The sequence below is a fragment of the Diuraphis noxia genome, unplaced genomic scaffold (genome assembly GCF_037042655.1).
Source record: "Diuraphis noxia isolate RWA-SAM2 unplaced genomic scaffold, SU_Dnox_SAM2 contig0001, whole genome shotgun sequence".
Taxonomy (NCBI): Eukaryota; Metazoa; Arthropoda; class Insecta; order Hemiptera; family Aphididae; genus Diuraphis; species Diuraphis noxia.
Window position 1 is genome coordinate 17,279,996 of NW_028301711.1, and position 24,850 is coordinate 17,304,845.

The window sequence follows — 24,850 nt, forward strand, 5'->3', positions numbered from 1 at the left end:
GTAGGTTATTTATATATAATAATAGGTACCTATTATTGTTTAATATACATTTTTATACAAATTACAAATTAATAACAATTTTATAGAATTTATAGAAAAATTACAATATTTATGATAAATTGCAAAATATGAAACAAAAATGTACATAATAACTTAACCATACTATGTACCTATTTATAAATGTATAAAAAAATATTGGAAATTTGCAAAATGGTCTAGGTAGTAGGTACTAATGTTCTATTAACTTATAAATTTCAAACTCTAGACCCAAAAACACATATGTACCAAATCAGATTTATTATATTTAGTTTCTAAAGAAATATACAAATCTATTGCATCTCGAGACCCCTGAAGTTGAGCTCCACAGTTATTACTATTTACTATAGTACATTGTTACGTGATAATGGATAAAAAAAAAATGAATAAAACAATATTCTAAAATATAAATAATAAAGTAATACATACCATTTGATGATGTTGGCTGAGTACAAGCAACAGGAACTTTGAAAAAATTTGATATACTTGAATTTCCTAAGCAAATCTTTTTTTTTTTACAAGATATAACATATCTAGACCAATTAGTCGAATTTAAACTTAATTGTTTTTTACCACATAAACAGGTATCAGACATTTTATGTACGAGTTACGAAAAATCAACCTTTATATATAGCTTTATATAAATATAATAAATATTATTTTGTCAATCGACATAATAAAATACAACAAATTTATAAAATACTATGTCAAATGCTAATAACATAATATAATAATGAGAAAATGGCGACCTATTTTAATTATGAAACTAATATCGATAATAATATTATTGATAAATGATACTTGATAGCTCAGCTATCATAGCTGAATCTATAAATAACTTACTTAATGGTTTTTACTGTTTTTAGTTTATCGTTTTTGTAATAAACATCTACAATCAATTTGGAAATAAACAGTGCTGCCGCTATTTGCATTGTATTACAATAATTACGTAAAACAGATTTTACTGATCAGTTATTAAGTTATAGTAGACTACATACTCGTAAATTATTTGCGAGTATATTGTCTACTCAGGGACCCAATTTTTGAAATTGTGATAAAATTTGTCGCATACGATAAAATCGTTTGTCGCATGAAAAAAAAATAAAGATATTTTTGAAATATGATATAGTTTAGTCGCACAAAAATCATTTGACTATTTGTCTACTGGTGTAATGGTGGTGACAAAGTGTTTATCGCATGAAAATTTAGTATCCATCGATAAAATAGTAAATAACCCATATATCCTTATCAATAATTATTCATTGTATATTTATATTATAATATTATAAATTAATATTATTATTATTCAAAAAATCATAATGTTCGTAAAGACTAATTTATATTAATCAATCAAGTGTTTTAAGTTTTGTGGTTTTTAATATTTTTATATATTAATATATTATTATAAGTAATTTACTGTGAACTATCGAAAATGTCAGATTTTAATATAATGACCCATTTGGTTGTCAACAATTTTGTAGAAAATGTGGTTAATGTAAACGAGAATAATAATGGTGTTAGAAATGATTTTCACAGACCTTTGTCGGACCCATTTACACTGACTGAACAAATGTTCATAAAAAATTTTCGTTTAACCAAACATCTTACACAATATGTGATTGATTTATTAAGACCATTTCTTAAAAAGCCAAGCCGTTTGTCATCAATTGATATTGACACAAAGGTTTTAACATTTTAAATACAATTTTTAATTTAATGATCTATAATGATTTTTGTCTCATGAAAATTATCTATTCTAGGTGCTAGTTGCCTTAAACTTTTTTGCAACAGGCTCATACCAAACACCGGTTGGCAACAGTAGATATACTGTACTGTCACAAGCGTCAGTTTCCTGTTGCATTAAAGAGGTCGTAACAGCACTAAATAATCCCTCTATTTTCAATTCATGGGTCAAATTCCCGCATACTATTTGTGAGCTCAATGCAGTTCGTCATGAGTAAGACATTTATTATTTAATACTTTTTTAAACTAAAGGAACTTGTAGAAATTACTTGTATGGAATAATTTAGTTATATCACATTATTTTGTTAAAAATGTATTTACTTTCCCCCTTTTTAGGTTTTATCTTAAAACTGGATTTCCAGGCGTGATTGTATGTTTGGATTGTACCCATGTTGCTATAGTGCCCCCTTCAAAAAATCTTAACCTTGAGGAAAACAAGTACCCTGAGTACATGTATGTGAACCGGAAAAATTATCACTCGATAAACGTTCAGCTAGTAAGAATTAATAACATTTTACATTTTTTTTCTTGCATACTTCCCCACACTCAGAGAAAATTATCCATTTATTAATGAAAAACTGTTTAAATTAAGTTTGAAATGAAAAAAGTTAATGGATAGAAGTTTATAATTATATTTACTTGGTTTTTAAGAAATTTTTAATTATATAAGTACATATAAATTGCAAAACAATAAATCATTAAAACTTAACCTATATTTTTTTTCTGAGTGCAAGAAGTAAGAATACCTAAATATTATAATGTAATAATACATACCTATGGATTATTTTATTTGTATTTAGATATGTGACTCAAATCTAAAAATTTTAAATGTTAATGCATTATTCCCCGGTAGTACACATGATGCACATGTTTGGAATAATAGTAATGTTTCAAACACTCTTCAGGAATTACATTTCAGAAACTTTAACAACTTCTTTTTATTAGGTAAATATTAATGTATGTTTTTACCAGATAAATAAATTTTAAATTATAATTTTGATACCTTTGTAGGAGATTCTGGTTATCCGCTACGGCCTTGGTTACTCACACCAGTCAGACCTATAACACACCCCACTACTGCAGCTGAGGAACTTTATAATAATAAACAAATGTCCACAAGGAGCATTATAGAACGATGCAATGGTGTACTCAAAATGCGTTTTAGGTACTCATTTATTTTATTCAAAATTAATTTATTTAGTCATTCCTTCGTTCTCAATTAAATATAATTTTAGGTGTCTCTTCAAGGATAGGGTATTACCATGAAGAATAAAGATAAGGAGCTCGCACTCCCGTTGACGTGCGTAAATGAAACACACTCGTTTCCATCCGCACGAAATAAGGTGTGTGATTTCGCCACTAGGTCGCAGGTCGTTCGATGTTTATACTAATTGAGGGGCTTCAATGCAAAACGTACCTTTTCCTTATTTCTTATTTTTCAGTGGAGCCAGTTTTCTGTTAAGGATATTTTTAATTGGTGTAGACCATATCTGAAGATTTTAAAAAAATCTTAAAAATATTCTTATTCTGTTTTTAAATGTATTCCTGTTCAATTTAATTTCTTAATTGCTTTTTTTAAAGGTTCAAAAAAGTCATATTCTGCAAAACGGACCTTTTCCGGAATAAGTATGTTTTGCATTAAATTTGGAAAAAGTACGTTTTGGAAAATTTTTTCTAAATTTTTTTCAAAACATACTATTTCCGGAAAAAGTCCATTTTGAATAAAATTGTTGGATAGGACAAAATATAAGATATAATATTTTTATGTATGATGTGTTTTTATTAATTAATATTAAATAATCATGATTAATAATAAACAAATATTAACAATTAAAATGAAACTTTTGTCCTTTTAATGCAAAGCTATATATTATAAATTATTACATACACATTTCCTTCTGAGTATTTGTAATAATAACAACTGAATTACCTAAATATATTAAACAAAATAATTATTTTAAATTTTAAAGTAACAACTTTATCTACCTTTATTATAAACTAATGAAGCAAAAGAACATTAGGAACTTACATGTTACTTACACTTATATCACTTGGTATTTATTAAATCTATAAGAAATTCTTTTGTAAATTATGAACAAAAAGTGACTAGGTATTTTTATTAATATTTATTTTATCTATGCATCTTCATCATATACTTGACAATCCTCTATTGAATTAATACTGCTAGTATTTTCAGTAAAAATATCCTCATAAAAGTCTTGAGCATCAGGTGGCACTGTGAAGAATTTTAATAAACGTCTCACGTCTTCCTGTTTTGGTTGTTTAACGTGATTTGTCTTGGGTAATTTTTCAGCTGAACCAATACTTTCCAAATTGGCTTGCTTTTTAAGTACATTTATTCGTATTGGTTCCTCTTCATATGATGAACTTACTCCAACAGTCTTTTTACCTCGAATGTACGAATAATGTTTTTGTTCCGTACTTTTAAAATCAATTTTTTTAACAATTTTTTTTACGGCAGTTTTAAAGTCCATGATGGCATAATCCTTATCAAATGTTCTTACTGTAGTGTATTCTTTAAACACTTTATAATATTCATTTGGTGATAAAATGGTTTCCATTTGTCTCAACTTCTTTTCAATTCGACCAAATACCTGATCAGGCGGCATATAACTGTGTCCACGCACGGGAAAGTAATGATGTATTTCGTTGATCACCTTTGCCTTATGGTTTATAAAATAAAGTAGTGCAGTCATAACAAATTGATTCTTGTTCTGAGCTGAACAAGAATCGGAGAATAGGTTAACAACAGTCATAGGTTTGTCTTGGGTTTGAAGTCGGTTATCAATCATTTCTAAAAAGTTTAGGAGTGCAGAAGCAACTTCATTTGGGCCTCTCCCACTTTCTGTCTCGAGCCAAGTATATGTAAAACAATTTTCAGGATTTTGAAGTTCGGAGTTAAGTACAAAAGTTAAGTTGTACAACCAAATTTGACGACTATAAAATGTCTCTGTAATGCTGAGTTTTGGTAGTGGTTGATTTTGCATCATATCAAAAGAAATATTTATTGAGTTTTCAGTCGTTTTTTTCATCAAGCTATGAAATTTTTTACTGATGTATTTATGAGCACTAAGGTTTTCCTGTAATTCAATTTTAATTATTTCATTAACCTCGTTTTTTAATTTGTCTTCTAGACCAGCACAATAACCACACACATCTTGTCGGGGATGTCCAAACCCCAGATTAAATTTTGTGGTAAATATTAAGTAATACTTACTAAATGAAGCAAACTTTTGATTAGTTTTAACCATCTCATTTTTCCAATGTTTATACATTAACTTTATAGTTATTCCCGGTGGAAGATAAGAACGTCCTGTGTCTGTTCTCGAATAGTGACTTTTCTTAGCTTTGAAATTTTGGATATGATCAATAATTGAATTTTTGATTTTTTCATCATCCAAACTCAATCGACTTCCTCCACGATTTTCTTTAGGACTACCTAAGCTATTATTTTTCATATAGTTTTTCGAAATAATGTTTAAACGCTTTCTTGAGATTGATGTGATTGACCTAAACACTGTAGAACATACAGGTATTTTTCCTTGAAGAGTAGGTAAAAAATATTTTACTACATTTCTATCTGTTCGATGTTGGGTTTTTCGACGATCAGTTGTCTTGACAGTGTCTATGTGTGAGTAGTAAATGAACATTAGTGTGTGTAATCCATTATCGCGTGCCTCGGACTATCGGTCGACAGTATTACGAATTCCCAGAACTACGTATAATTAAAATGCTATAAAAATGACTAAATATGTTCAATTACGCGCGTTATCTTTTACTATTATATTACCTACTCACTACTCGGCTTTCGCTGCAATTCGCAAAAATGTGCAATTACATTATACTACACAAGAGAGTCACTTTGTTATTTCATAGTTATGAACTATAACCAAAAAATGATTTGACAATCAAATGAATAATAAAAACATTTATAAAAAAGGGTTTGAATTTCTCGTAAATATTATATTTATTCATTCAATATTAGACTGTCTTTTAAAACTTCAGATAAAAAGTATTCTGTAAAAAATGTTGTTAGTTGAGACTTCATATTTTTATCCCAGAAATCATCGTCTTTTTCAATTTTTTCATACATCAAACCTGTACACAAATAACTTATTTATTATACATTTTAATTAGAATCCTATTAGTTCAAAACAAAATAATATTACCTTTAGGTGTCCAGATACAAAAATAACAAAACATTTTGCGTGTTATGTGCAGTTGACCCTGGACTTGATAAAAGTAACTATCATTTCTTTTTAGATGTAGTTGACCGTTTTCAATAGTGCAACTTTTTATTTTTTTCATTAAAATTCCTTCTTCTGGAGTAAAACTCTTAGCAGACGCTGGACATTTAATTTCGACGAGACTATCATTGTCTATTAGTCCATCGGGAGACGCCGCTAAAAATTGTAAATTTGCATCTACAAATAAACCTGCACTTTCAATTTTTTTTCCAATTATTTTCTCCAACTCTTCTTTAGCCATATCTTCGTGTGCAATTCCATATCGCGTAGCAGCATTACCACTAAAAGTCCCATACAACATTTCTTTTATTACCTTTTCGCGAGACGTGGTTTGGCGCATTTTACATAATTTACCAAACACTGAAGCAGTGAGTCTAAAAAATAAAAATGTATACATTTTAAAACATTTTAAAACATTCATATAAACTTATTATTTTGTTAAAAAAATATGAAATATCTACCTTTTTTTTCGCTCCAAATGCCATTCATCACATTGATGTTGTCTTTTAGTATTCATTTCTAAGTCTATAATTTGTTTTTCAGTTAATTTTAAATTTTCCATGAACTTATTTTTTAACTGTTTGATTTCAACATCAGTAAGTTCAGAAAGTGGGTCATGAGACACATTTCCATAGTTTTCATCTGGTCCTCCTATTGTTGTACATTTTTTTCTATTTTTTGGTCCACTAAAAAGACATCGCCGTCGTTTTCGAGTTTCAGCTCTTACTATATGCCTTTTAATATACATTTTTGTAAATCTCCCTGGGCTTTTATTTGTTACATGTTTGTTAAACAAAGAAAGACGGTTTGGTCCTGAATTATATGCAGTGACTGCTGCGCTACACCTTAGTTGATAAGACCCTTTCAATGAAAAATTTACGCGTTTCCCTCCGACATATTTGGTTAAAATTGAATTATAAAGTTCAGCTGAATTGTTATTATAGCCATACATTAAACTTTCGGTATGATAAGTTAGAAGATTTCGGGCTCTACAAATATCATCCCAAACACCAAAGATTTTTAAATCGGGTACGATGTTTTCTTCTCCTAAAACATATATAATACAAGCGTCAAGAAAACCAAACAATAATTTAAGAAAAAACTGAGAATTTGTTTTTTTATTGTAACTCTAAAAATATAACCGTAGATGATGCATCACAGAATGATTATATGCACCATAATATTTTCAAAATACTGCGATTATTTTTTAACTATTTATAGGTCAAAAATCTTGAAAATGTATTATAACCGTCCTCATAAGTTGTTGTTATTGAACATTAAAAAAAGCCGAGCATTCGTCTACAGTAATTTTTTATGAGCGCCTAAAGTTAAAATGTTGATAAAATTTATCAATATCACGAAAATTGGCATTTTTTCGAGTTAGAATATATAACAATTTTTCTATTTATATCTAAGTTTTAAAAATATATTAAAAAATTCCCCTTAAATTTTCCTACATTTAACAAATAATACAAATAAGTTTACTGGAAATTCAAGTTAATTTTTACGTGCGTTTGAAGTTACATATTAGGTATATATTCACTCGTAAATTATCTAATTCTCATTTCTCATACAACGATTTTCTTATTTTGTCGTTATTTAAAAACTATTAACTTGAAATTTATATATTATGAGTTATTTATAGTTATTTTTAAGTTTTTATTCTATAAATCATAAATGTCATACAAACATACAGTACACAAATAAAAATTACATACCTTTCTTTTGACCCTCACAAAAATACGATTGGCATTTAGTGTGGTCTCCGAAAACATGATTAGGTCCGTTTGTTATATCTGCTTTGAGTAAAGTCAGTGTTGCTTCATATGTGCGATCTGTTTGTTCAAGTCTTCTATATTTTATCGCTTCAGTGACAGCATACCGAAGCCTAAGTAAGCGATCATGAACCACTTTCCGATAACAACCAGGTATGACATCTCCTTTATCATTTTTTCTTTTCCCACTTATATCTCTAAGACGATTTATGTAGTTACGTAGTAAATGATTAGTACATTCTACTTTTTTTATAACAACATTTGTACCATATGGCTTTTCCAATCTTAAACGTTTCATAATACTACTGTCACCATCTCCTTTTTTATAATATATTCAATAATACAACGTATAAGTAAATGAAAATATTTATGCAAAAAAAAAAAATAAAGTCACTTACCTATTAACTGAGAATATATAACATTATGCATATGCAGACTTTGCTTGAACCCTTCAACAATAATATCGGCTTCCATCGCGGTTGAGGCCGAATTCCAATTTTTGAAACATACATGATCCTGTGCTATTTCGTCACGGTTTTCAGCTAATTGACATATACAACAATATTTGTTTCTGACTCCACAAAATATAACTTTTTTTGTTTTTGCACCAATAATACAAGCCTATAAATATATTTTGTTAAATATCACGTAACATAAATAATTATTCATATACCTATATATTATATTATATTATACGATCAGTTCTTACAGGTTTGACTATTGACATTGCCGAAATTAAAAATTTATCTTGATCAATTTTGGTTTCTAAGATACTTAAATTATTTTTAAAATTTTGAACACAGTTATAATTTATTTCAGAAATCCTACAGATAGGCTTGCTCATATTTTTGTGACTACACTCAATAATAACATTAGATGAGATTTTATTTCTTTCAATTTTTTTTTCATTCCTTTTATTTGGCTTTTTTAGTTTTCTTCCTCCATCAATAACTTCAATACACTCTGTATATTCAGGATTATTTAATAAAATCTCAACTGGATTTTGATTGATTATATTTGAATGTATTTCTTCAGATTGAAGAGGCAAAGTTTCTTCATAAACAAATTCCATACAATTCAAATCTACCATATCAAAACCCTAAAATTATCAAACCTAATGTCAATAATACCAAGAAAAACCAAACAATATTTCAATAAATTAGTCATTATTTTATTTTAACAACATTAATAATATTAACTAATTATTTATCTTGTTTATTGTTAGGAACATTAATATTAATATTTACTTTAAAAATTGTTTATCAAAATACAATGCTAAATTAAATATAAACACAAGTGTTACACATGAATATAATATAACAACAAATAATAAATTATTATTGAAACTTACATATTTTTTTGTACTATCAATTTTTGAAGTGGATGGCTCCTCAGTATTAACCATTAATTCATTACACTGCAGCCAATTTATTACCTTATCCTTAAATATATTTAAATATATAATCTTAATATGAAAATAAAAAATAAAATTTTTGAGTATGTGTCATAGTTTTAATACACTGTAACTTTTGTTTAAAGGAATAAAAATTGTTTAGTAATACACAATTCACTAAACATTTTGAAACTTACATTTTGTGGCTTGTTTAGCACAGTATCATCTATTTCAATGCAGTTTAAATTAGAAGATTTTGGCCTATTTTCTGATTTATCCTACAATAACAAAATAATATTTGAAAATAAAAATACCAAAGTGTACTAGGGAACTTTTAACTTAGTAACATTGGAAGAATCAATTATTACAACTACCTAAGTAGGTATCTACTCACTTTTTTGTGATGTCTTACATTTCCAACAAACAACTGTTTTGGCCTAAACTCCTAAAATTGTAAACAAAGTAACTGGTGTAATAGTGAATATTGTATTTTATGAACATACTAAAGTAAATACCTAGTATATACCTACCTATTTTAAAACTTAAAATGTTTATTTAATTTATACTTACTGGTGTTGCTGCTGCTGCTTCCAGCATTCGTTTGGCCCTATTCATACTAAAAATTACTATTATATTAAATATATTTAATTGAATTTATTTAATATACTCTACGTTTAAATATTAATAGTAACATAAACAAAATCTTATTATATAAAATATAACTAATTTATAAAACATGAGCACGATGATTGCAGATTGATTAGATTTTGGAGGGATTTGGTATCATAGAATCTATATTGTACAATATCTCACATAGTACTGATGTTAGAAACGAGATTAGCACATTTTATGAAAATTTAAATTACATAGAATTTTAAATAAACACTTGGCATAAATATAATTTGGAATTAATTTATGTAAACTTTTATTAAAAATGTACTATCTCAAAATTATAATTAAAAAAAATATTAAGTACGTTTTGGATAAAAACTATTTAATCATTCATACCAAATGTATAGGAAAAAGAGCGTTTTGCTTGATAATGGAAATAGACCTTTTTGAAAAATAATGAAGGAAATAGTACGTTTTGCAGAAGTTACTATGTAAGGTATATTTTTAACATTGGAAAAGGTCCATTTTGAAGCAAAATGGAAAAAGAACGTTTTGCATTGAAAGTTACTTTGGAAAAGGAACGTTTTGCAGAAAACATAGTTTTTGAATCAACGTTTTCTTAAGGAAATAGTGCTTTTTGGGTTAAAATAATGGTACCAGTCGATTCCCCATACAATTAACGATAAGAATCAATGGGTATATTTCTACTTTACCGGACACCTTTTTTTTTGCGATTTTTGTAATTGAAATATATGTAAGTAAGTACGCTGAAAACGATGGTGAAGTCAGAATTTGGGGCTCGGACTTAGTTTCGAAGTTATCGGCGAATGAAGTTCGTTTTAAGTTCACTGTCCCTATCATGAAGATTGATGTTTTTCGGAGCGACGAGTGCCGCTAGCAAAGCATCACTGCCCATACTACGACATAACTTACCCTGTGACCTACTTAAGGTGGTGTTGCACAGCAAGTCGAGGGATATTTTCGATTTGCGGAGCGGAGCGACGGCGCCGAGGAGCGTAGCGACGAGTGCCGCTAGCAAGGCATCACTGCCCATACACGCGAATAATCACAAGTCCTAGCGTATGCGCAGTAACGCCACAGATTATATGATAACAGATTGTGCACTTCCTATGCACAACAAATTTTTTCAACTATTTTAATTTTTATTCACTATCAACTACAATTCTTATACATTATATAAGAATAAACAATCAACAAGCACTCGATTGATCGATTTTAAAAATAGTGAAGAACTGATCAATTAATCTATTAAAACAATCGACTTCCCCGGTTTTTTTTAGTTATTTATTACATTTTAGTAGTACTTACCTATAATTGCAGAGTTTTTTCCCCTTTTTACAATTAATTTTTTCACGACAAATCCATTAAAATTTGTCGAGTGAAAATTGGTCTTTCACCAACTTCATTTGATGTCCACGGATACACTTTTCTTCCGCGGGCAATGCACCTAACAGTTGTAATTTATTAATCAAACCTAAACCGTCGTTTAGGTTTGACATCATAAATAAATCGAATAAATTGATATGATTAATATGATTCTCCATCGTAGATGTTTTCGCGTACGCACAGAAAAACACAGTGAGTATTATAACAAGTAGGTATAAGATACTCGTGGTATCGAAATCTTAAACTTATTATTTTATCTTATCGAAAATGTTCAATGATTTAAAGGAAACACTATTAGATGTGTCATTAAGGGGGCTCCAGCGTATCATGTTTTAAGGAGTAATATTTAGGCAATTCACATAACATGAATATTTGGGCTATGTCTATGTGTGAGTAGTAAATGAACATTAGTGTGTGTAATCCATTATCGCGTGCCTCGGACTATCGGTCGACAGTATTACGAATTCCCAGAACTACGTATAATTAAAATGCTATAAAAATGACTAAATATGTTCAATTACGCGCGTTATCTTTTACTATTATATTACCTACTCACTACTCGGCTTTCGCTGCAATTCGCAAAAATGTGCAATTACATTATACTACACAAGAGAGTCACTTTGTTATTTCATAGTTATGAACTATAACCAAAAAATGATTTGACAATCAAATGAATAATAAAAACATTTATAAAAAAGGGTTTGAATTTCTCGTAAATATTATATTTATTCATTCAATATTAGACTGTCTTTTAAAACTTCAGATAAAAAGTATTCTGTAAAAAATGTTGTTAGTTGAGACTTCATATTTTTATCCCAGAAATCATCGTCTTTTTCAATTTTTTCATACATCAAACCTGTACACAAATAACTTATTTATTATACATTTTAATTAGAATCCTATTAGTTCAAAACAAAATAATATTACCTTTAGGTGTCCAGATACAAAAATAACAAAACATTTTGCGTGTTATGTGCAGTTGACCCTGGACTTGATAAAAGTAACTATCATTTCTTTTTAGATGTAGTTGACCGTTTTCAATAGTGATGCCGCGTTCAGCGCTTAATAATATAATAATAATAAGTGGTGCCTTCACGACTGTGAGGTAGGCAACATAATATGGCGCACTACCTCAGCGCATTCAAATAAAATAATACTAAATAACATAATAATAATAATGGGTGGTAACAATTGGTTTATTGAAAACAAAATAATATAATATCAATGAAATAACAATGGTAACTAATATAACATACCTAAGACCCGTCGGTCATACACATAAACATTTGGCCGACCAATACTCACATAACAGTTGAGACACACACCTGGTTTTACACCCACGCTACCGCACCAGGGCCTGTAAGTATGTCAAATAAGTTACAATAAAAACAAAAATTTGACCCTGCGTACGTGCGAATGTGTGCCGACAACTGTTCACGAAGAACTCACACCAATGAAACACTGAATGCAGCCGGGACAGGATCTTTAGCACACGCTACTGTCCCCACGAGCAACGAGGTACACCAAAACACGTTGAATCACGACACAAATCGCTGGTAATTTTGACCACCCTAAACTGGGGATAAACAAATGAATGAACGCAATAAAAATGCTGAGAACGATAATTACCAGACGACGAATTCACAAAATCACAACAACGTGGTTTGGGACGACTGCAAACAGAACATGAAGAACGAAAAACAATGCTGACTGGACAGCGACAAAATGCGAAGTCAATGGACTTCTACATGTAACGGATGAAAAACACACGAAGAAACTCAAAAGAACGGCCTTTCAGTGTCACCACACTAAACACTGAACAATGGAAAAATTAGAAACTTTGTGACACTGAAAGCATGACAAACCGAAACAACTTAAAAGTTTTGAACATAACCGAATAAACTAGAACACTGATAATGGTTCCACAGCTGGCCGGTCGCACACGAACGCCTGATAAGCGTCCGCCGACAAGGCTGCAACTGTGGAACGCACCGATACATGCACATGAATATGATAACATAAATGACACAATATAAATTTGTTTTGCGGCGCAAACATATTCCCCCCTTTGAAAGATTATAAAACTTTCAACCTTACATAGATACAACATTACCCCTACATAGATACCATGTGAGTTTTGCAACACCCACAATACATAAAATTTATAACTATAGACTCATACAATCTGTATAGTAACATAAATGTAGTGAATGACAAGATACTTCACTTAACACAAAAACAAAAAAAAAAAAAACACCTAAATAATAACAAGATGTTACTATATAAGAATACAATTTGAATAATAACAGAATACAATTTGAATAATAACAGAATACAATTTGAATAATAACAGAAGTACGATGACTAGATTGTTGACTCTTGAGATGTTGGTAATACAGCAATTTTAACCATTGGTCTTTTTAGTAAAGTTCCATTAGGATTTCTTACAGTTACCACACGAACTGTTCCATCTGGACCCGGATGAATCGCTTCCACTCTGACTAGCTTCCACTTCATTACAGCCATATTGTCCTCCTTCAACAATGCCAAGTCTCCTACAGCTACCTTTTTACCAGGATTGAACCACTTGTTCCGACGTTGCAATTGAGGTAAATACTCCAGAAGCCATCGTTTCCAAAAATTTTGATACATTCCCTTGACCAAAGACCAACGTTTGATATGATTGACATGGCTTGTCAATATTTCAGGTTCAGGTGGGAATACTAAAGATTCACCAACTAGAAAATGAGCAGGAGTTAAGGCGTTGAAATCCGATGGATCATTAGACAATGGCGTCAGTGGTCGAGAGTTAAGAATTGCCTCAATGCGGCATAAGAGTGTAACAGTCTCTTCAAACGTGAGCAATGCACTATGACATATTTTTGATAGATGCTTTTTCGCAGACTTTACTGCTGCCTCCCATAGTCCACCTAAATGTGGCGAGGACGGGGGGTTGAAATGCCATTCAATACCTTTGGTTGCTGCTCTTTCTTGAATGGTTAATTTATCTGTACTAGTCTTGAACCACATTTGCAATACTTTGTGTGCTCCCACAAAATTTGTTCCTTGATCGCTATAAATGTGACCACATATCCCTCTGCGAGCAATGAATCGCTCCAGTGCAGCTAAAAAGGCTTCGGTGCTGAGATTGCTAACCACTTCCAAGTGTATTGCTCTCGTTACAAAGCATACAAACACTGCTATATAACCTTTTACTGCAGACACACGACGTATTCCCGACCGAATCGATATAGGACCACAAAAATCTACTCCAGTGTGTGTAAATGGTCGCGCTACCGTGACCCGCTCTCGTGGTAACGGAGCCATTATTGGTGCTGAGGTAACTGGTGAAGCTCGAAAACATATTATGCATTTGTGTACTGTGGACCTGGCAAGGATACGTCCTCGTAGAGGCCAGTATTGGATGTGAATATTTGCTAACAGTCCTTGAGGACCTATATGCAAAAGACGTTCGTGTTCAGACTTGAAGATTAACTTAGTAATTAAATGGTCTGACGGAAGTACAATAGGATACTTTCTTGAATTTGAATGAGTCGAATTTGACAACCGTCCACCAACACGAATCAGCCCATCGCTATCTAGGAATGGATGTAGAGATCTTAATTTGCTGCTGCCACTTAGCTGATTTCCCTGTGATAAAATGTCTATATCTCGCTGAAATGATTGACGTTGAGCTTGTCGAACCCAAATCATTCTTGCAGTTTTTAGCTCTAATACGGACAAATGGTGGGTGGATCTCAAGTCCTGTTGATGTTTGCGTATTTTGGCATTATTGCAAAATCTCATAATCCACCCGGTTACGCGAATCAACCGACTCCAATTGGAGTATCTACTCATGAGTTCATTAGCTGCTTGTTGTGTTGATAGGACCAATTTCACTGGTCTAGTTTCAGGGATTTCAGTTGGTAGAATTGGACAGTTGGGCCATGACGTCGGTTCTTGACTAAGCCAAGGTGGTCCATGCCACCATAGCGCAGATTCGGACAATACTTGTACCTCAACACCTCGGGATATCAAATCGGCAGGGTTAGCATTTGTGGGAACGTGATGCCATTGGTTTGTTTTCGTTAAATCTTGAATGCGGGCTATTCGATTTGCAACATAAACATGGAAAATGCATTGACTAGTAATCCATGCTAGCACTATGGTGGAATCACTCCATAAGAAAATATTGTCGGACGGAATTGTAATGCCTAGTTGTGACAATTCCATCTGAACTTCATTAATAAGATCTGCCAACAACACAGCTCCACATAGTTCAAGCCTTGGTATCGTAGTGGCCTTCATAGGCGCTACTCTAGATTTCGATGTGTATAAGTGAACACTAACACTACCATCGCGAGCAACTGTTCTCAAATACACACAAGTGCCGAACGCCAATTGCGAAGCATCACAAAACCCGTGTATTTGAATACCGACACTATCTGACCTGATCACCTTTCTGGGTACTGTTAACTTGTCAAGTTGTTGTAGGTTTAAGTAGAACCTTTTCCATTTTGAACATAGATCTTCTGATAACTTGTCATCCCAATTGACTTTCAGATACCATAACTGCTGAACAAAAATCTTTCCCTTTATCATTACCGGTGTCACAAGACCTAAGGGATCGTAGATACTGTTGATGTCTGACAATAGACTGCGCTTTGTCATCCACTTTGGTGGACTCCATGGCTTCACGGAGTAACAAAAACTATCTGAACTAGGTTGCCACATTAGACCTAGAGTGCTAACTGACTCAGATTCTGACAATGGTAGTAAATAATTTGCATCTGTGGTTGTAGGTAGCCAAGATAAGAGTATCGGTGAATTTGAACACCACTTTCTCAGCGGCAATTGGGCACTGGTTAATATATTGGTGAGTTTTTGATAGATGTTATGACACTCTTCAACAGTGTCTGCACCTGTTAACAAATCATCTACATAAAAGTCCCGCTGAATGATTTGAGATATTTCTGAATCGTTACACGTTTTTCCCAACTGTACTAGACACCTTGTAGCTAAGTACGGAGCGGTTTTTGTTCCGTAGGTCACTGTTTTTAGAATGAACTCTTGGAGTTTATCAGTTGGTTTTGAACGATAGACAATTTTTTGCAATTGACAGTCGTCGCTATGAACTAGTATTTGCCTGTACATTTTTTCTATATCCGCTGTCAGTGCTATTTGATGGATTCGAAAACGTAATAAGGTAGAGTATAACGTTGGTTGAACAACAGGTCCTTTCATAAGTATGTCATTTAAAGACTTGCCCGAAGACCCTGTCGCAGACGCATCAAACACCACTCTTGTCTTTGTAGTAATGCTATTGCTTTTGAATACTGCATGATGAGGTATGTAGTATCCTTTAGCCTGATCATCGTAATACTGTCCACCTTGTTCCATGTGACCCAATTTTAAATACTCCATCAAGAACTCATCATATTCATTTGCCAATGCACTATTTTTTACCAATTTATTCTCTAGGTTCAAAAACCGTTTCTTTGCTATGCCACTTGTATTGCCAATACACGAGGGATGGTCTTTAAGTGGTAGTCTGACAATAAATTGACCTTTATCATTGCGAGTGGTTGTCTGAGTGAAATGTTGTTCAACAATTTCTTCTTCCTCACATTGACGTGATAACACTGTTGACGTGACCAATGATAATGCAGATACTTGGCATGTAGTACCTGGATGCACACCTGAGCACATAGATGTTGGTGTATTGACTTTACCAATCAGAATCCACCCGAATGCAGTATCCTGGAAAGCTGTATGTGTTGATACCCTGTGTTTGTTTTGTTTTAAAATATCAAAAAATATCTCAGCCCCTAGGAGTATATCTACAGTTCCAGACTTGTTGAAATTAGGATCGGCTAATGCTGTTTGTACATTATCTGGAATTTTAAATTGATTCGAATTAAACGTCTGTGTTGGAAGATCACCCGTTATTGTAGGTAACACATGAAATTGTAATTGGAATTTCGTCTGATTAATTCGGGAATGCACTGTACCAACACAACATTTGCTGGTTGCTGATTTTGACTGTCCGATGCCAGAAATGGGTACTGTGTTGTTGATGATATGTAACCCTAGGCGTCGTGCCATCTTGTTAGTAATAAAACATAGCTGTGATCCTGAATCAAGGACCGCCCTGCATTGCCTCATATTGCCTGCCGCGTCACACACATGAACCACTGCTGTGGCCAGTATGATCTGAACATTTGATTGAATCTGTAGTGTACGGTCAACAATACCGCAAGCAACTACATTGGGAGGTACACTATCTGAATCCTGAACTGACTGAGATTCATGGTTGCCAAGTGTGTCTCTAACCGATTCCTCATGATCCAAATGCAATAAAGTATTATGCCGTTTATTACATCGAGTACATGAAGATGACTTGCATTGCCGGGCTTGGTGATCAGCTTTCAAACAATTAAAACACAGTCGATTGTTGAATACAGTTTCTCTGCGCTCTTTGATGGACAAGTTTTTAAATTTCATGCATTGAAATAAAAAATGTTCAGTGTTACAGATGATACACTTTGCTTTATTTTCACTATGCTTAGTAAAAAATACTTTCTTTTCATTTACTCTTGGAGGTTTCACAGGAACTGGTTTAGATGCAGACTTACAGTCGTTCATGTCACCAGCTTCATATGCTGCAATCCTGTTGAATAAAAAAGATTCGATTGCAGTAAATGATGCCAATTCTTTACTGTTGTAATGAAGCTGCCATTCGCCGACAGTACTACTGTCCATTCGATTGCAAATTAGAGTTACGAGCCACGCATCCCATGAATGAACTGGTTGTTCTAAAGCCCTAAGAGCGTTGATGTTTGACATTATATGATGGTGTAACCTTTGTAAATCTGTGGCTGATGCGGTGTGTACCTTTGGAGTTTCCAACAGTGACCTTATGTGTGACTGGATAATGGCACCCTTGTTTTCATATCTATTAACAAGTGTGTTATAAGCTTGCAAATAATTTTCTCCAGTCGTGGGTATTGATCTTATGACATCACTCGCTTGACCTTCTAAGCAACTCTTTAGGTAATGCAAACGTTGAACCGGTGCCAAAGTTTTGTTATTATGGAACATGGCATTAAATGAGTCAATGAAAGATGTCCACATCTGCCAATCACCAGTAAATTTTGGAGCATTGATTGGAGGCAACCTCATAGCATTTTCCCCATTGTACTTAGTGACTTCACTATAAGATGGTGACGTTGAACGGTTTTCTTGATTGGCATTCACAAGTTTCATTAATGATGATTTGACACTGAAAAAGAGGTCTTTAAACGCCATCCTCTCAGCAATCCGTAGGTTATCAGGGACCTCATCCTCAAGATCCTCAAGCTCTGTTTGATGCGATTCAAATCTGTCAACTGTATCAAGCAGGCTTTCGAGCCGTACACGAACTTCGTTTATGTCATCAGTGGAAGCGTTAAAGTGAGAACTGAATGTTGACATTGCTGCAAGTTCAGTGGTGATGATCTTCAGTTTCCTTTTTACTAACTTCAACGACCTTTCTTCACCCATTGCTGCTATACAAAATAAATGTAGTGCACTAAGTGCTTATCTCACAATCAAAAAAAAAACAAAATAAGAAAAACAATGAAATACAATAAAAATCAAATAACACTACTAGAAATACAATAATTGCTACCACCACATATCACGTCGAGGTCACCAAAAATGATGCCGCGTTCAGCGCTTAATAATATAATAATAATAAGTGGTGCCTTCACGACTGTGAGGTAGGCAACATAATATGGCGCACTACCTCAGCGCATTCAAATAAAATAATACTAAATAACATAATAATAATAATGGGTGGTAACAATTGGTTTATTGAAAACAAAATAATATAATATCAATGAAATAACAATGGTAACTAATATAACATACCTAAGACCCGTCGGTCATACACATAAACATTTGGCCGACCAATACTCACATAACAGTTGAGACACACACCTGGTTTTACACCCACGCTACCGCACCAGGGCCTGTAAGTATGTCAAATAAGTTACAATAAAAACAAAAATTTGACCCTGCGTACGTGCGAATGTGTGCCGACAACTGTTCACGAAGAACTCACACCAATGAAACACTGAATGCAGCCGGGACAGGATCTTTAGCACACGCTACTGTCCCCACGAGCAACGAGGTACACCAAAACACGTTGAATCACGACACAAATCGCTGGTAATTTTGACCACCCTAAACTGGGGATAAACAAATGAATGAACGCAATAAAAATGCTGAGAACGATAATTACCAGACGACGAATTCACAAAATCACAACAACGTGGTTTGGGACGACTGCAAACAGAACATGAAGAACGAAAAACAATGCTGACTGGACAGCGACAAAATGCGAAGTCAATGGACTTCTACATGTAACGGATGAAAAACACACGAAGAAACTCAAAAGAACGGCCTTTCAGTGTCACCACACTAAACACTGAACAATGGAAAAATTAGAAACTTTATGACACTGAAAGCATGACAAACCGAAACAACTTAAAAGTTTTGAACATAACCGAATAAACTAGAACACTGATAATGGTTCCACAGCTGGCCGGTCGCACACGAACGCCTGATAAGCGTCCGCCGACAAGGCTGCAACTGTGGAACGCACCGATACATGCACATGAATATGATAACATAAATGACACAATATAAATTTGTTTTGCGGCGCAAACAAATAGTGCAACTTTTTATTTTTTTCATTAAAATTCCTTCTTCTGGAGTAAAACTCTTAGCAGACGCTGGACATTTAATTTCGACGAGACTATCATTGTCTATTAGTCCATCGGGAGACGCCGCTAAAAATTGTAAATTTGCATCTACAAATAAACCTGCACTTTCAATTTTTTTTCCAATTATTTTCTCCAACTCTTCTTTAGCCATATCTTCGTGTACAATTCCATATCGCGTAGCAGCATTACCACTAAAAGTCCCATACAACATTTCTTTTATTACCTTTTCGCGAGACGTGGTTTGGCGCATTTTACATAATTTACCAAACACTGAAGCAGTGAGTCTAAAAAATAAAAATGTATACATTTTAAAACATTTTAAAACATTCATATAAACTTATTATTTTGTTAAAAAAATATGAAATATCTACCTTTTTTTTCGCTCCAAATGCCATTCATCACATTGATGTTGTCTTTTAGTATTCATTTCTAAGTCTATAATTTGTTTTTCAGTTAATTTTAAATTTTCCATGAACTTATTTTTTAACTGTTTGATTTCAACATCAGTAAGTTCAGAAAGTGGGTCATGAGACACATTTCCATAGTTTTCATCTGGTCCTCCTATTGTTGTACATTTTTTTCTATTTTTTGGTCCACTAAAAAGACATCGCCGTCGTTTTCGAGTTTCAGCTCTTACTATATGCCTTTTAATATACATTTTTGTAAATCTCCCTGGGCTTTTATTTGTTACATGTTTGTTAAACAAAGAAAGACGGTTTGGTCCTGAATTATATGCAGTGACTGCTGCGCTACACCTTAGTTGATAAGACCCTTTCAATGAAAAATTTACGCGTTTCCCTCCGACATATTTGGTTAAAATTGAATTATAAAGTTCAGCTGAATTGTTATTATAGCCATACATTAAACTTTCGGTATGATAAGTTAGAAGATTTCGGGCTCTACAAATATCATCCCAAACACCAAAGATTTTTAAATCGGGTACGATGTTTTCTTCTCCTAAAACATATATAATACAAGCGTCAAGAAAACCAAACAATAATTTAAGAAAAAACTGAGAATTTGTTTTTTTATTGTAACTCTAAAAATATAACCGTAGATGATGCATCACAGAATGATTATATGCACCATAATATTTTCAAAATACTGCGATTATTTTTTAACTATTTATAGGTCAAAAATCTTGAAAATGTATTATAACCGTCCTCATAAGTTGTTGTTATTGAACATTAAAAAAAGCCGAGCATTCGTCTACAGTAATTTTTTATGAGCGCCTAAAGTTAAAATGTTGATAAAATTTATCAATATCACGAAAATTGGCATTTTTTCGAGTTAGAATATATAACAATTTTTCTATTTATATCTAAGTTTTAAAAATATATTAAAAAATTCCCCTTAAATTTTCCTACATTTAACAAATAATACAAATAAGTTTACTGGAAATTCAAGTTAATTTTTACGTGCGTTTGAAGTTACATATTAGGTATATATTCACTCGTAAATTATCTAATTCTCATTTCTCATACAACGATTTTCTTATTTTGTCGTTATTTAAAAACTATTAACTTGAAATTTATATATTATGAGTTATTTATAGTTATTTTTAAGTTTTTATTCTATAAATCATAAATGTCATACAAACATACAGTACACAAATAAAAATTACATACCTTTCTTTTGACCCTCACAAAAATACGATTGGCATTTAGTGTGGTCTCCGAAAACATGATTAGGTCCGTTTGTTATATCTGCTTTGAGTAAAGTCAGTGTTGCTTCATATGTGCGATCTGTTTGTTCAAGTCTTCTATATTTTATCGCTTCAGTGACAGCATACCGAAGCCTAAGTAAGCGATCATGAACCACTTTCCGATAACAACCAGGTATGACATCTCCTTTATCATTTTTTCTTTTCCCACTTATATCTCTAAGACGATTTATGTAGTTACGTAGTAAATGATTAGTACATTCTACTTTTTTTATAACAACATTTGTACCATATGGCTTTTCCAATCTTAAACGTTTCATAATACTACTGTCACCATCTCCTTTTTTATAATATATTCAATAATACAACGTATAAGTAAATGAAAATATTTATGCAAAAAAAAAAAATAAAGTCACTTACCTATTAACTGAGAATATATAACATTATGCATATGCAGACTTTGCTTGAACCCTTCAACAATAATATCGGCTTCCATCGCGGTTGAGGCCGAATTCCAATTTTTGAAACATACATGATCCTGTGCTATTTCGTCACGGTTTTCAGCTAATTGACATATACAACAATATTTGTTTCTGACTCCACAAAATATAACTTTTTTTGTTTTTGCACCAATAATACAAGCCTATAAATATATTTTGTTAAATATCACGTAACATAAATAATTATTCATATACCTATATATTATATTATATTATACTACTATTGTATTTATTATATAATATAGTATAATAATATAATAATATAATATAATTATTATTATAGATACATGTTTTATATTATTAGAATATATTTAATTTTATATGCTTAGGAACTATGTTTTTTATAATATGTAGTTTATTTTTTACTTACAACTCCGGACAGTGCGTTGTATTTAGTTTTGTAAGATCGCTTACTCCAAGCGCCATCAGCGACTACTGCAATTTTAGGTCGTCCTAAATGGTCAACTTGACCATTTTCTATCGCTAATCGTTTTTCTTCTTGTCCCGCTAACTGCATTTCATTCAATGCTATGGTGTTCATATGCATATACATAGTATTATGAAAATCTTGATACGTTCTATTACACATATTGGGCATATTTAATGTCGCAGCAAATTCTTCTAATTGACTATAGCCTTGTCCGGTATTAACTGTAGCGCTTACTATAGCCATATTAATATTAACATTTTTACTGTTACAGATCTCATCCTCATTATTTATATTTTCTGTAATGCCACATACTTTGCATTTAAATTGAAAAGTGCTGAGATATCCCTTACGTATTTCGTTTAAAAACTCCAAATCACGGAAAGTACAATTAAAACCTTGATGGTGAATTGATTGCAGTGAACGAAATAGATGTTTGATATCTACAATTCGTCTACCTTCAAGTGTTTCCCACGGATTAACTTTTACGCTGATTTCATTTTGTGAAGGGTATGAAAAAGAGTTTTCTAAATTTCTTGAGACATTCATCAGGTTTTTTTTTTTGGTGTGGCTAGAATATTTGTAGTAATCAATGTATTTTCTGGGGTTGTGGAACAAAATATAGTCGAAGTAGATGGTCCCACAATTATTTCATTTGTCTATAGTTTAAAAAGAAGTGTATGCTATAAATATATATATATTTTTAAATTAAATGTTTAAAACAATATAAATAATATTTAAAAACGCGTGCAAATTTTTTTTTTTGATTAAAATAGACAAATAACATATGAGGAATCTTGTATTACATTCTCAAATCTTATATTTAAAAAGAAATTTTTTTATGAATTTCTAACTCAAAATAATTTGCAAATTTTCGTCATTTTTATGTAATTTGTCAAAATTTAAACTTTAAGCGCCTATAAAAAAAAATTGTGACTAACGATTTTTGATTTTTTTTATCTCTGATTAGAACAACTTATAAGTAACATCGTATTAAATTTTCAAAATTTTTTGGGCTGCCAATTTTTTTTCTTGGATATTTCAAAAAAAAATACTTAGACAAATCGAAAATTTAAATTGTCTATAAATAGCTCAAAAAAAGTCAAAATACTTTGAAAAATTAACCAGGTGTAGACAACGCTAATATAAACATTTGGTGAAAATTTCAAGTGTTTACAGTTATTATTTTTTGAGTTACAGTAAAATGAAATTATCGATTTTGTCGAAAACTGGTTTTGCGTAAAAATTCCCGTTTTTCCGTTATTTTTTTAGGGTTTTTCCCTGCGCGTTTGAAAAGTATTGGAAATTTTTTACTTTTGACCCCCCAAAGTACCAACTAGATTCACTTTCCTTTCAGAAAAGAGGCTGAAGTCAAAAATCGAAGCACTATTACTGGTAGAAATTTTGTCCCCAGGCACAAATAAAAAAAAAAAAAAAAAAAAAACACACATCATTGTAAAATCAATACATTCATCAGTCCGTTCAGAATCTAAAATTCAATCTATTCAATATATTATAAATACCTACCTCATCATTGTTTTCATGATCTTCGAGTTTTTTGCGTTTCAAGTTAGCCAAATTTGGTTTTTTCCGTGGTGCACATAGCTTGAGACGCGCTTTTTTACCAAAACGCCAGTCTTCATTCATTTTAAAATTTAAAAAAGTAATCACGGACAAGAAAAACAAATTGAACTTAACCGGCTGAATACTTGAACACAACTAATCATATTTTGTTTTGTAGTAACATAAATTTACTTATTACCATATATTTTATACTTTACAATTATTATATAATATATTATTATTTCATTTCCGTAGTCATTAGCTCTAATTGATTTATAATCGTTCGGAATGAGGGTACTATTGTTATGGCTACTAAGATTCTTAGAAATGTTCTAACGCCCATACGCGCATGCACAAGTCAATAAACACGAAGTAAATACTTTTGCTCCTGCTCTAGGACAGCAATTTTATGCAAACAGTACCAAAAGAGAAATGAAAATTCAGGTTGTTTTGATCGACTTATATTAATTTTGAAAAGATGATTATATTCGTTAGTCTATTTTCTAGGTTTGCTCGGAAGTAGATTTACGATTTTATTTTTAGTTAATATAATATAATGCATAATAAGTTTACATTTTTCTCAAAATAAACTTATACTTAACTTTGTTGTAGATAGGGACGAAATTAAATATATAAAAATCCACTTCCGAGTAAACTTAGAAAAGAGGAATGCAAATCGAATTCCGTTTTCAAAA

The 24,850-nt window shown here is 31.8% G+C and overlaps 2 protein-coding genes across 2 annotated transcripts; both read right to left on the reverse strand.

Annotated features, from left to right (window-relative positions):
- Positions 1-5,672: 5,672 nt before the first annotated feature.
- Positions 5,673-9,830, reverse strand: LOC149060024 (uncharacterized). The gene is made up of 9 exons (XM_089218192.1): positions 9,786-9,830; positions 9,610-9,660; positions 9,413-9,493; positions 8,694-8,921; positions 8,221-8,443; positions 7,766-8,140; positions 6,509-7,094; positions 5,970-6,421; positions 5,673-5,898 (listed from the first exon to the last, which is right to left on the reverse strand). Exons 1-9 carry the CDS (start codon positions 9,828-9,830, stop codon positions 5,768-5,770), a joined length of 2,172 nt encoding a protein of 723 aa, XP_089074318.1. The 3' UTR covers positions 5,673-5,767.
- A 2,034-nt stretch (positions 9,831-11,864) lies between these two features.
- Positions 11,865-23,141, reverse strand: LOC149060025 (uncharacterized). The gene is made up of 7 exons (XM_089218213.1): positions 22,536-23,141; positions 22,086-22,308; positions 21,631-22,005; positions 20,374-20,959; positions 19,954-20,286; positions 12,162-12,280; positions 11,865-12,090 (listed from the first exon to the last, which is right to left on the reverse strand). Exons 1-7 carry the CDS (start codon positions 23,139-23,141, stop codon positions 11,960-11,962), a joined length of 2,373 nt encoding a protein of 790 aa, XP_089074339.1. The 3' UTR covers positions 11,865-11,959.
- Between the last annotated feature and the right edge of the window lie 1,709 nt (positions 23,142-24,850).

Excerpts from the sequence above, each read along its gene's own strand:
- LOC149060024 (XM_089218192.1), bottom strand. The coding sequence starts at position 9,830 with ATGAATAGGGCCAAACGAATGCTGGAAGCAGCAGCAGCAACACCA. Across the intron at positions 8,141-8,220 it reads TATATATTCTCAGTTAATAG|GAGATGGTGACAGTAGTATT; the intron begins GTAAGTGACTTT and ends ATTATAAAAAAG. Across the intron at positions 7,095-7,765 it reads TTGTGAGGGTCAAAAGAAAG|GAGAAGAAAACATCGTACCC; the intron begins GTATGTAATTTT and ends TATATGTTTTAG.
- LOC149060025 (XM_089218213.1), bottom strand. The coding sequence starts at position 23,141 with ATGAATGTCTCAAGAAATTTAGAAAACTCTTTTTCATACCCTTCACAA. Across the intron at positions 22,006-22,085 it reads TATATATTCTCAGTTAATAG|GAGATGGTGACAGTAGTATT; the intron begins GTAAGTGACTTT and ends ATTATAAAAAAG. Across the intron at positions 12,281-19,953 it reads ATGAAAAAAATAAAAAGTTG|CACTATTGAAAACGGTCAAC; the intron begins CACTATTTGTTT and ends TGAACGCGGCAT.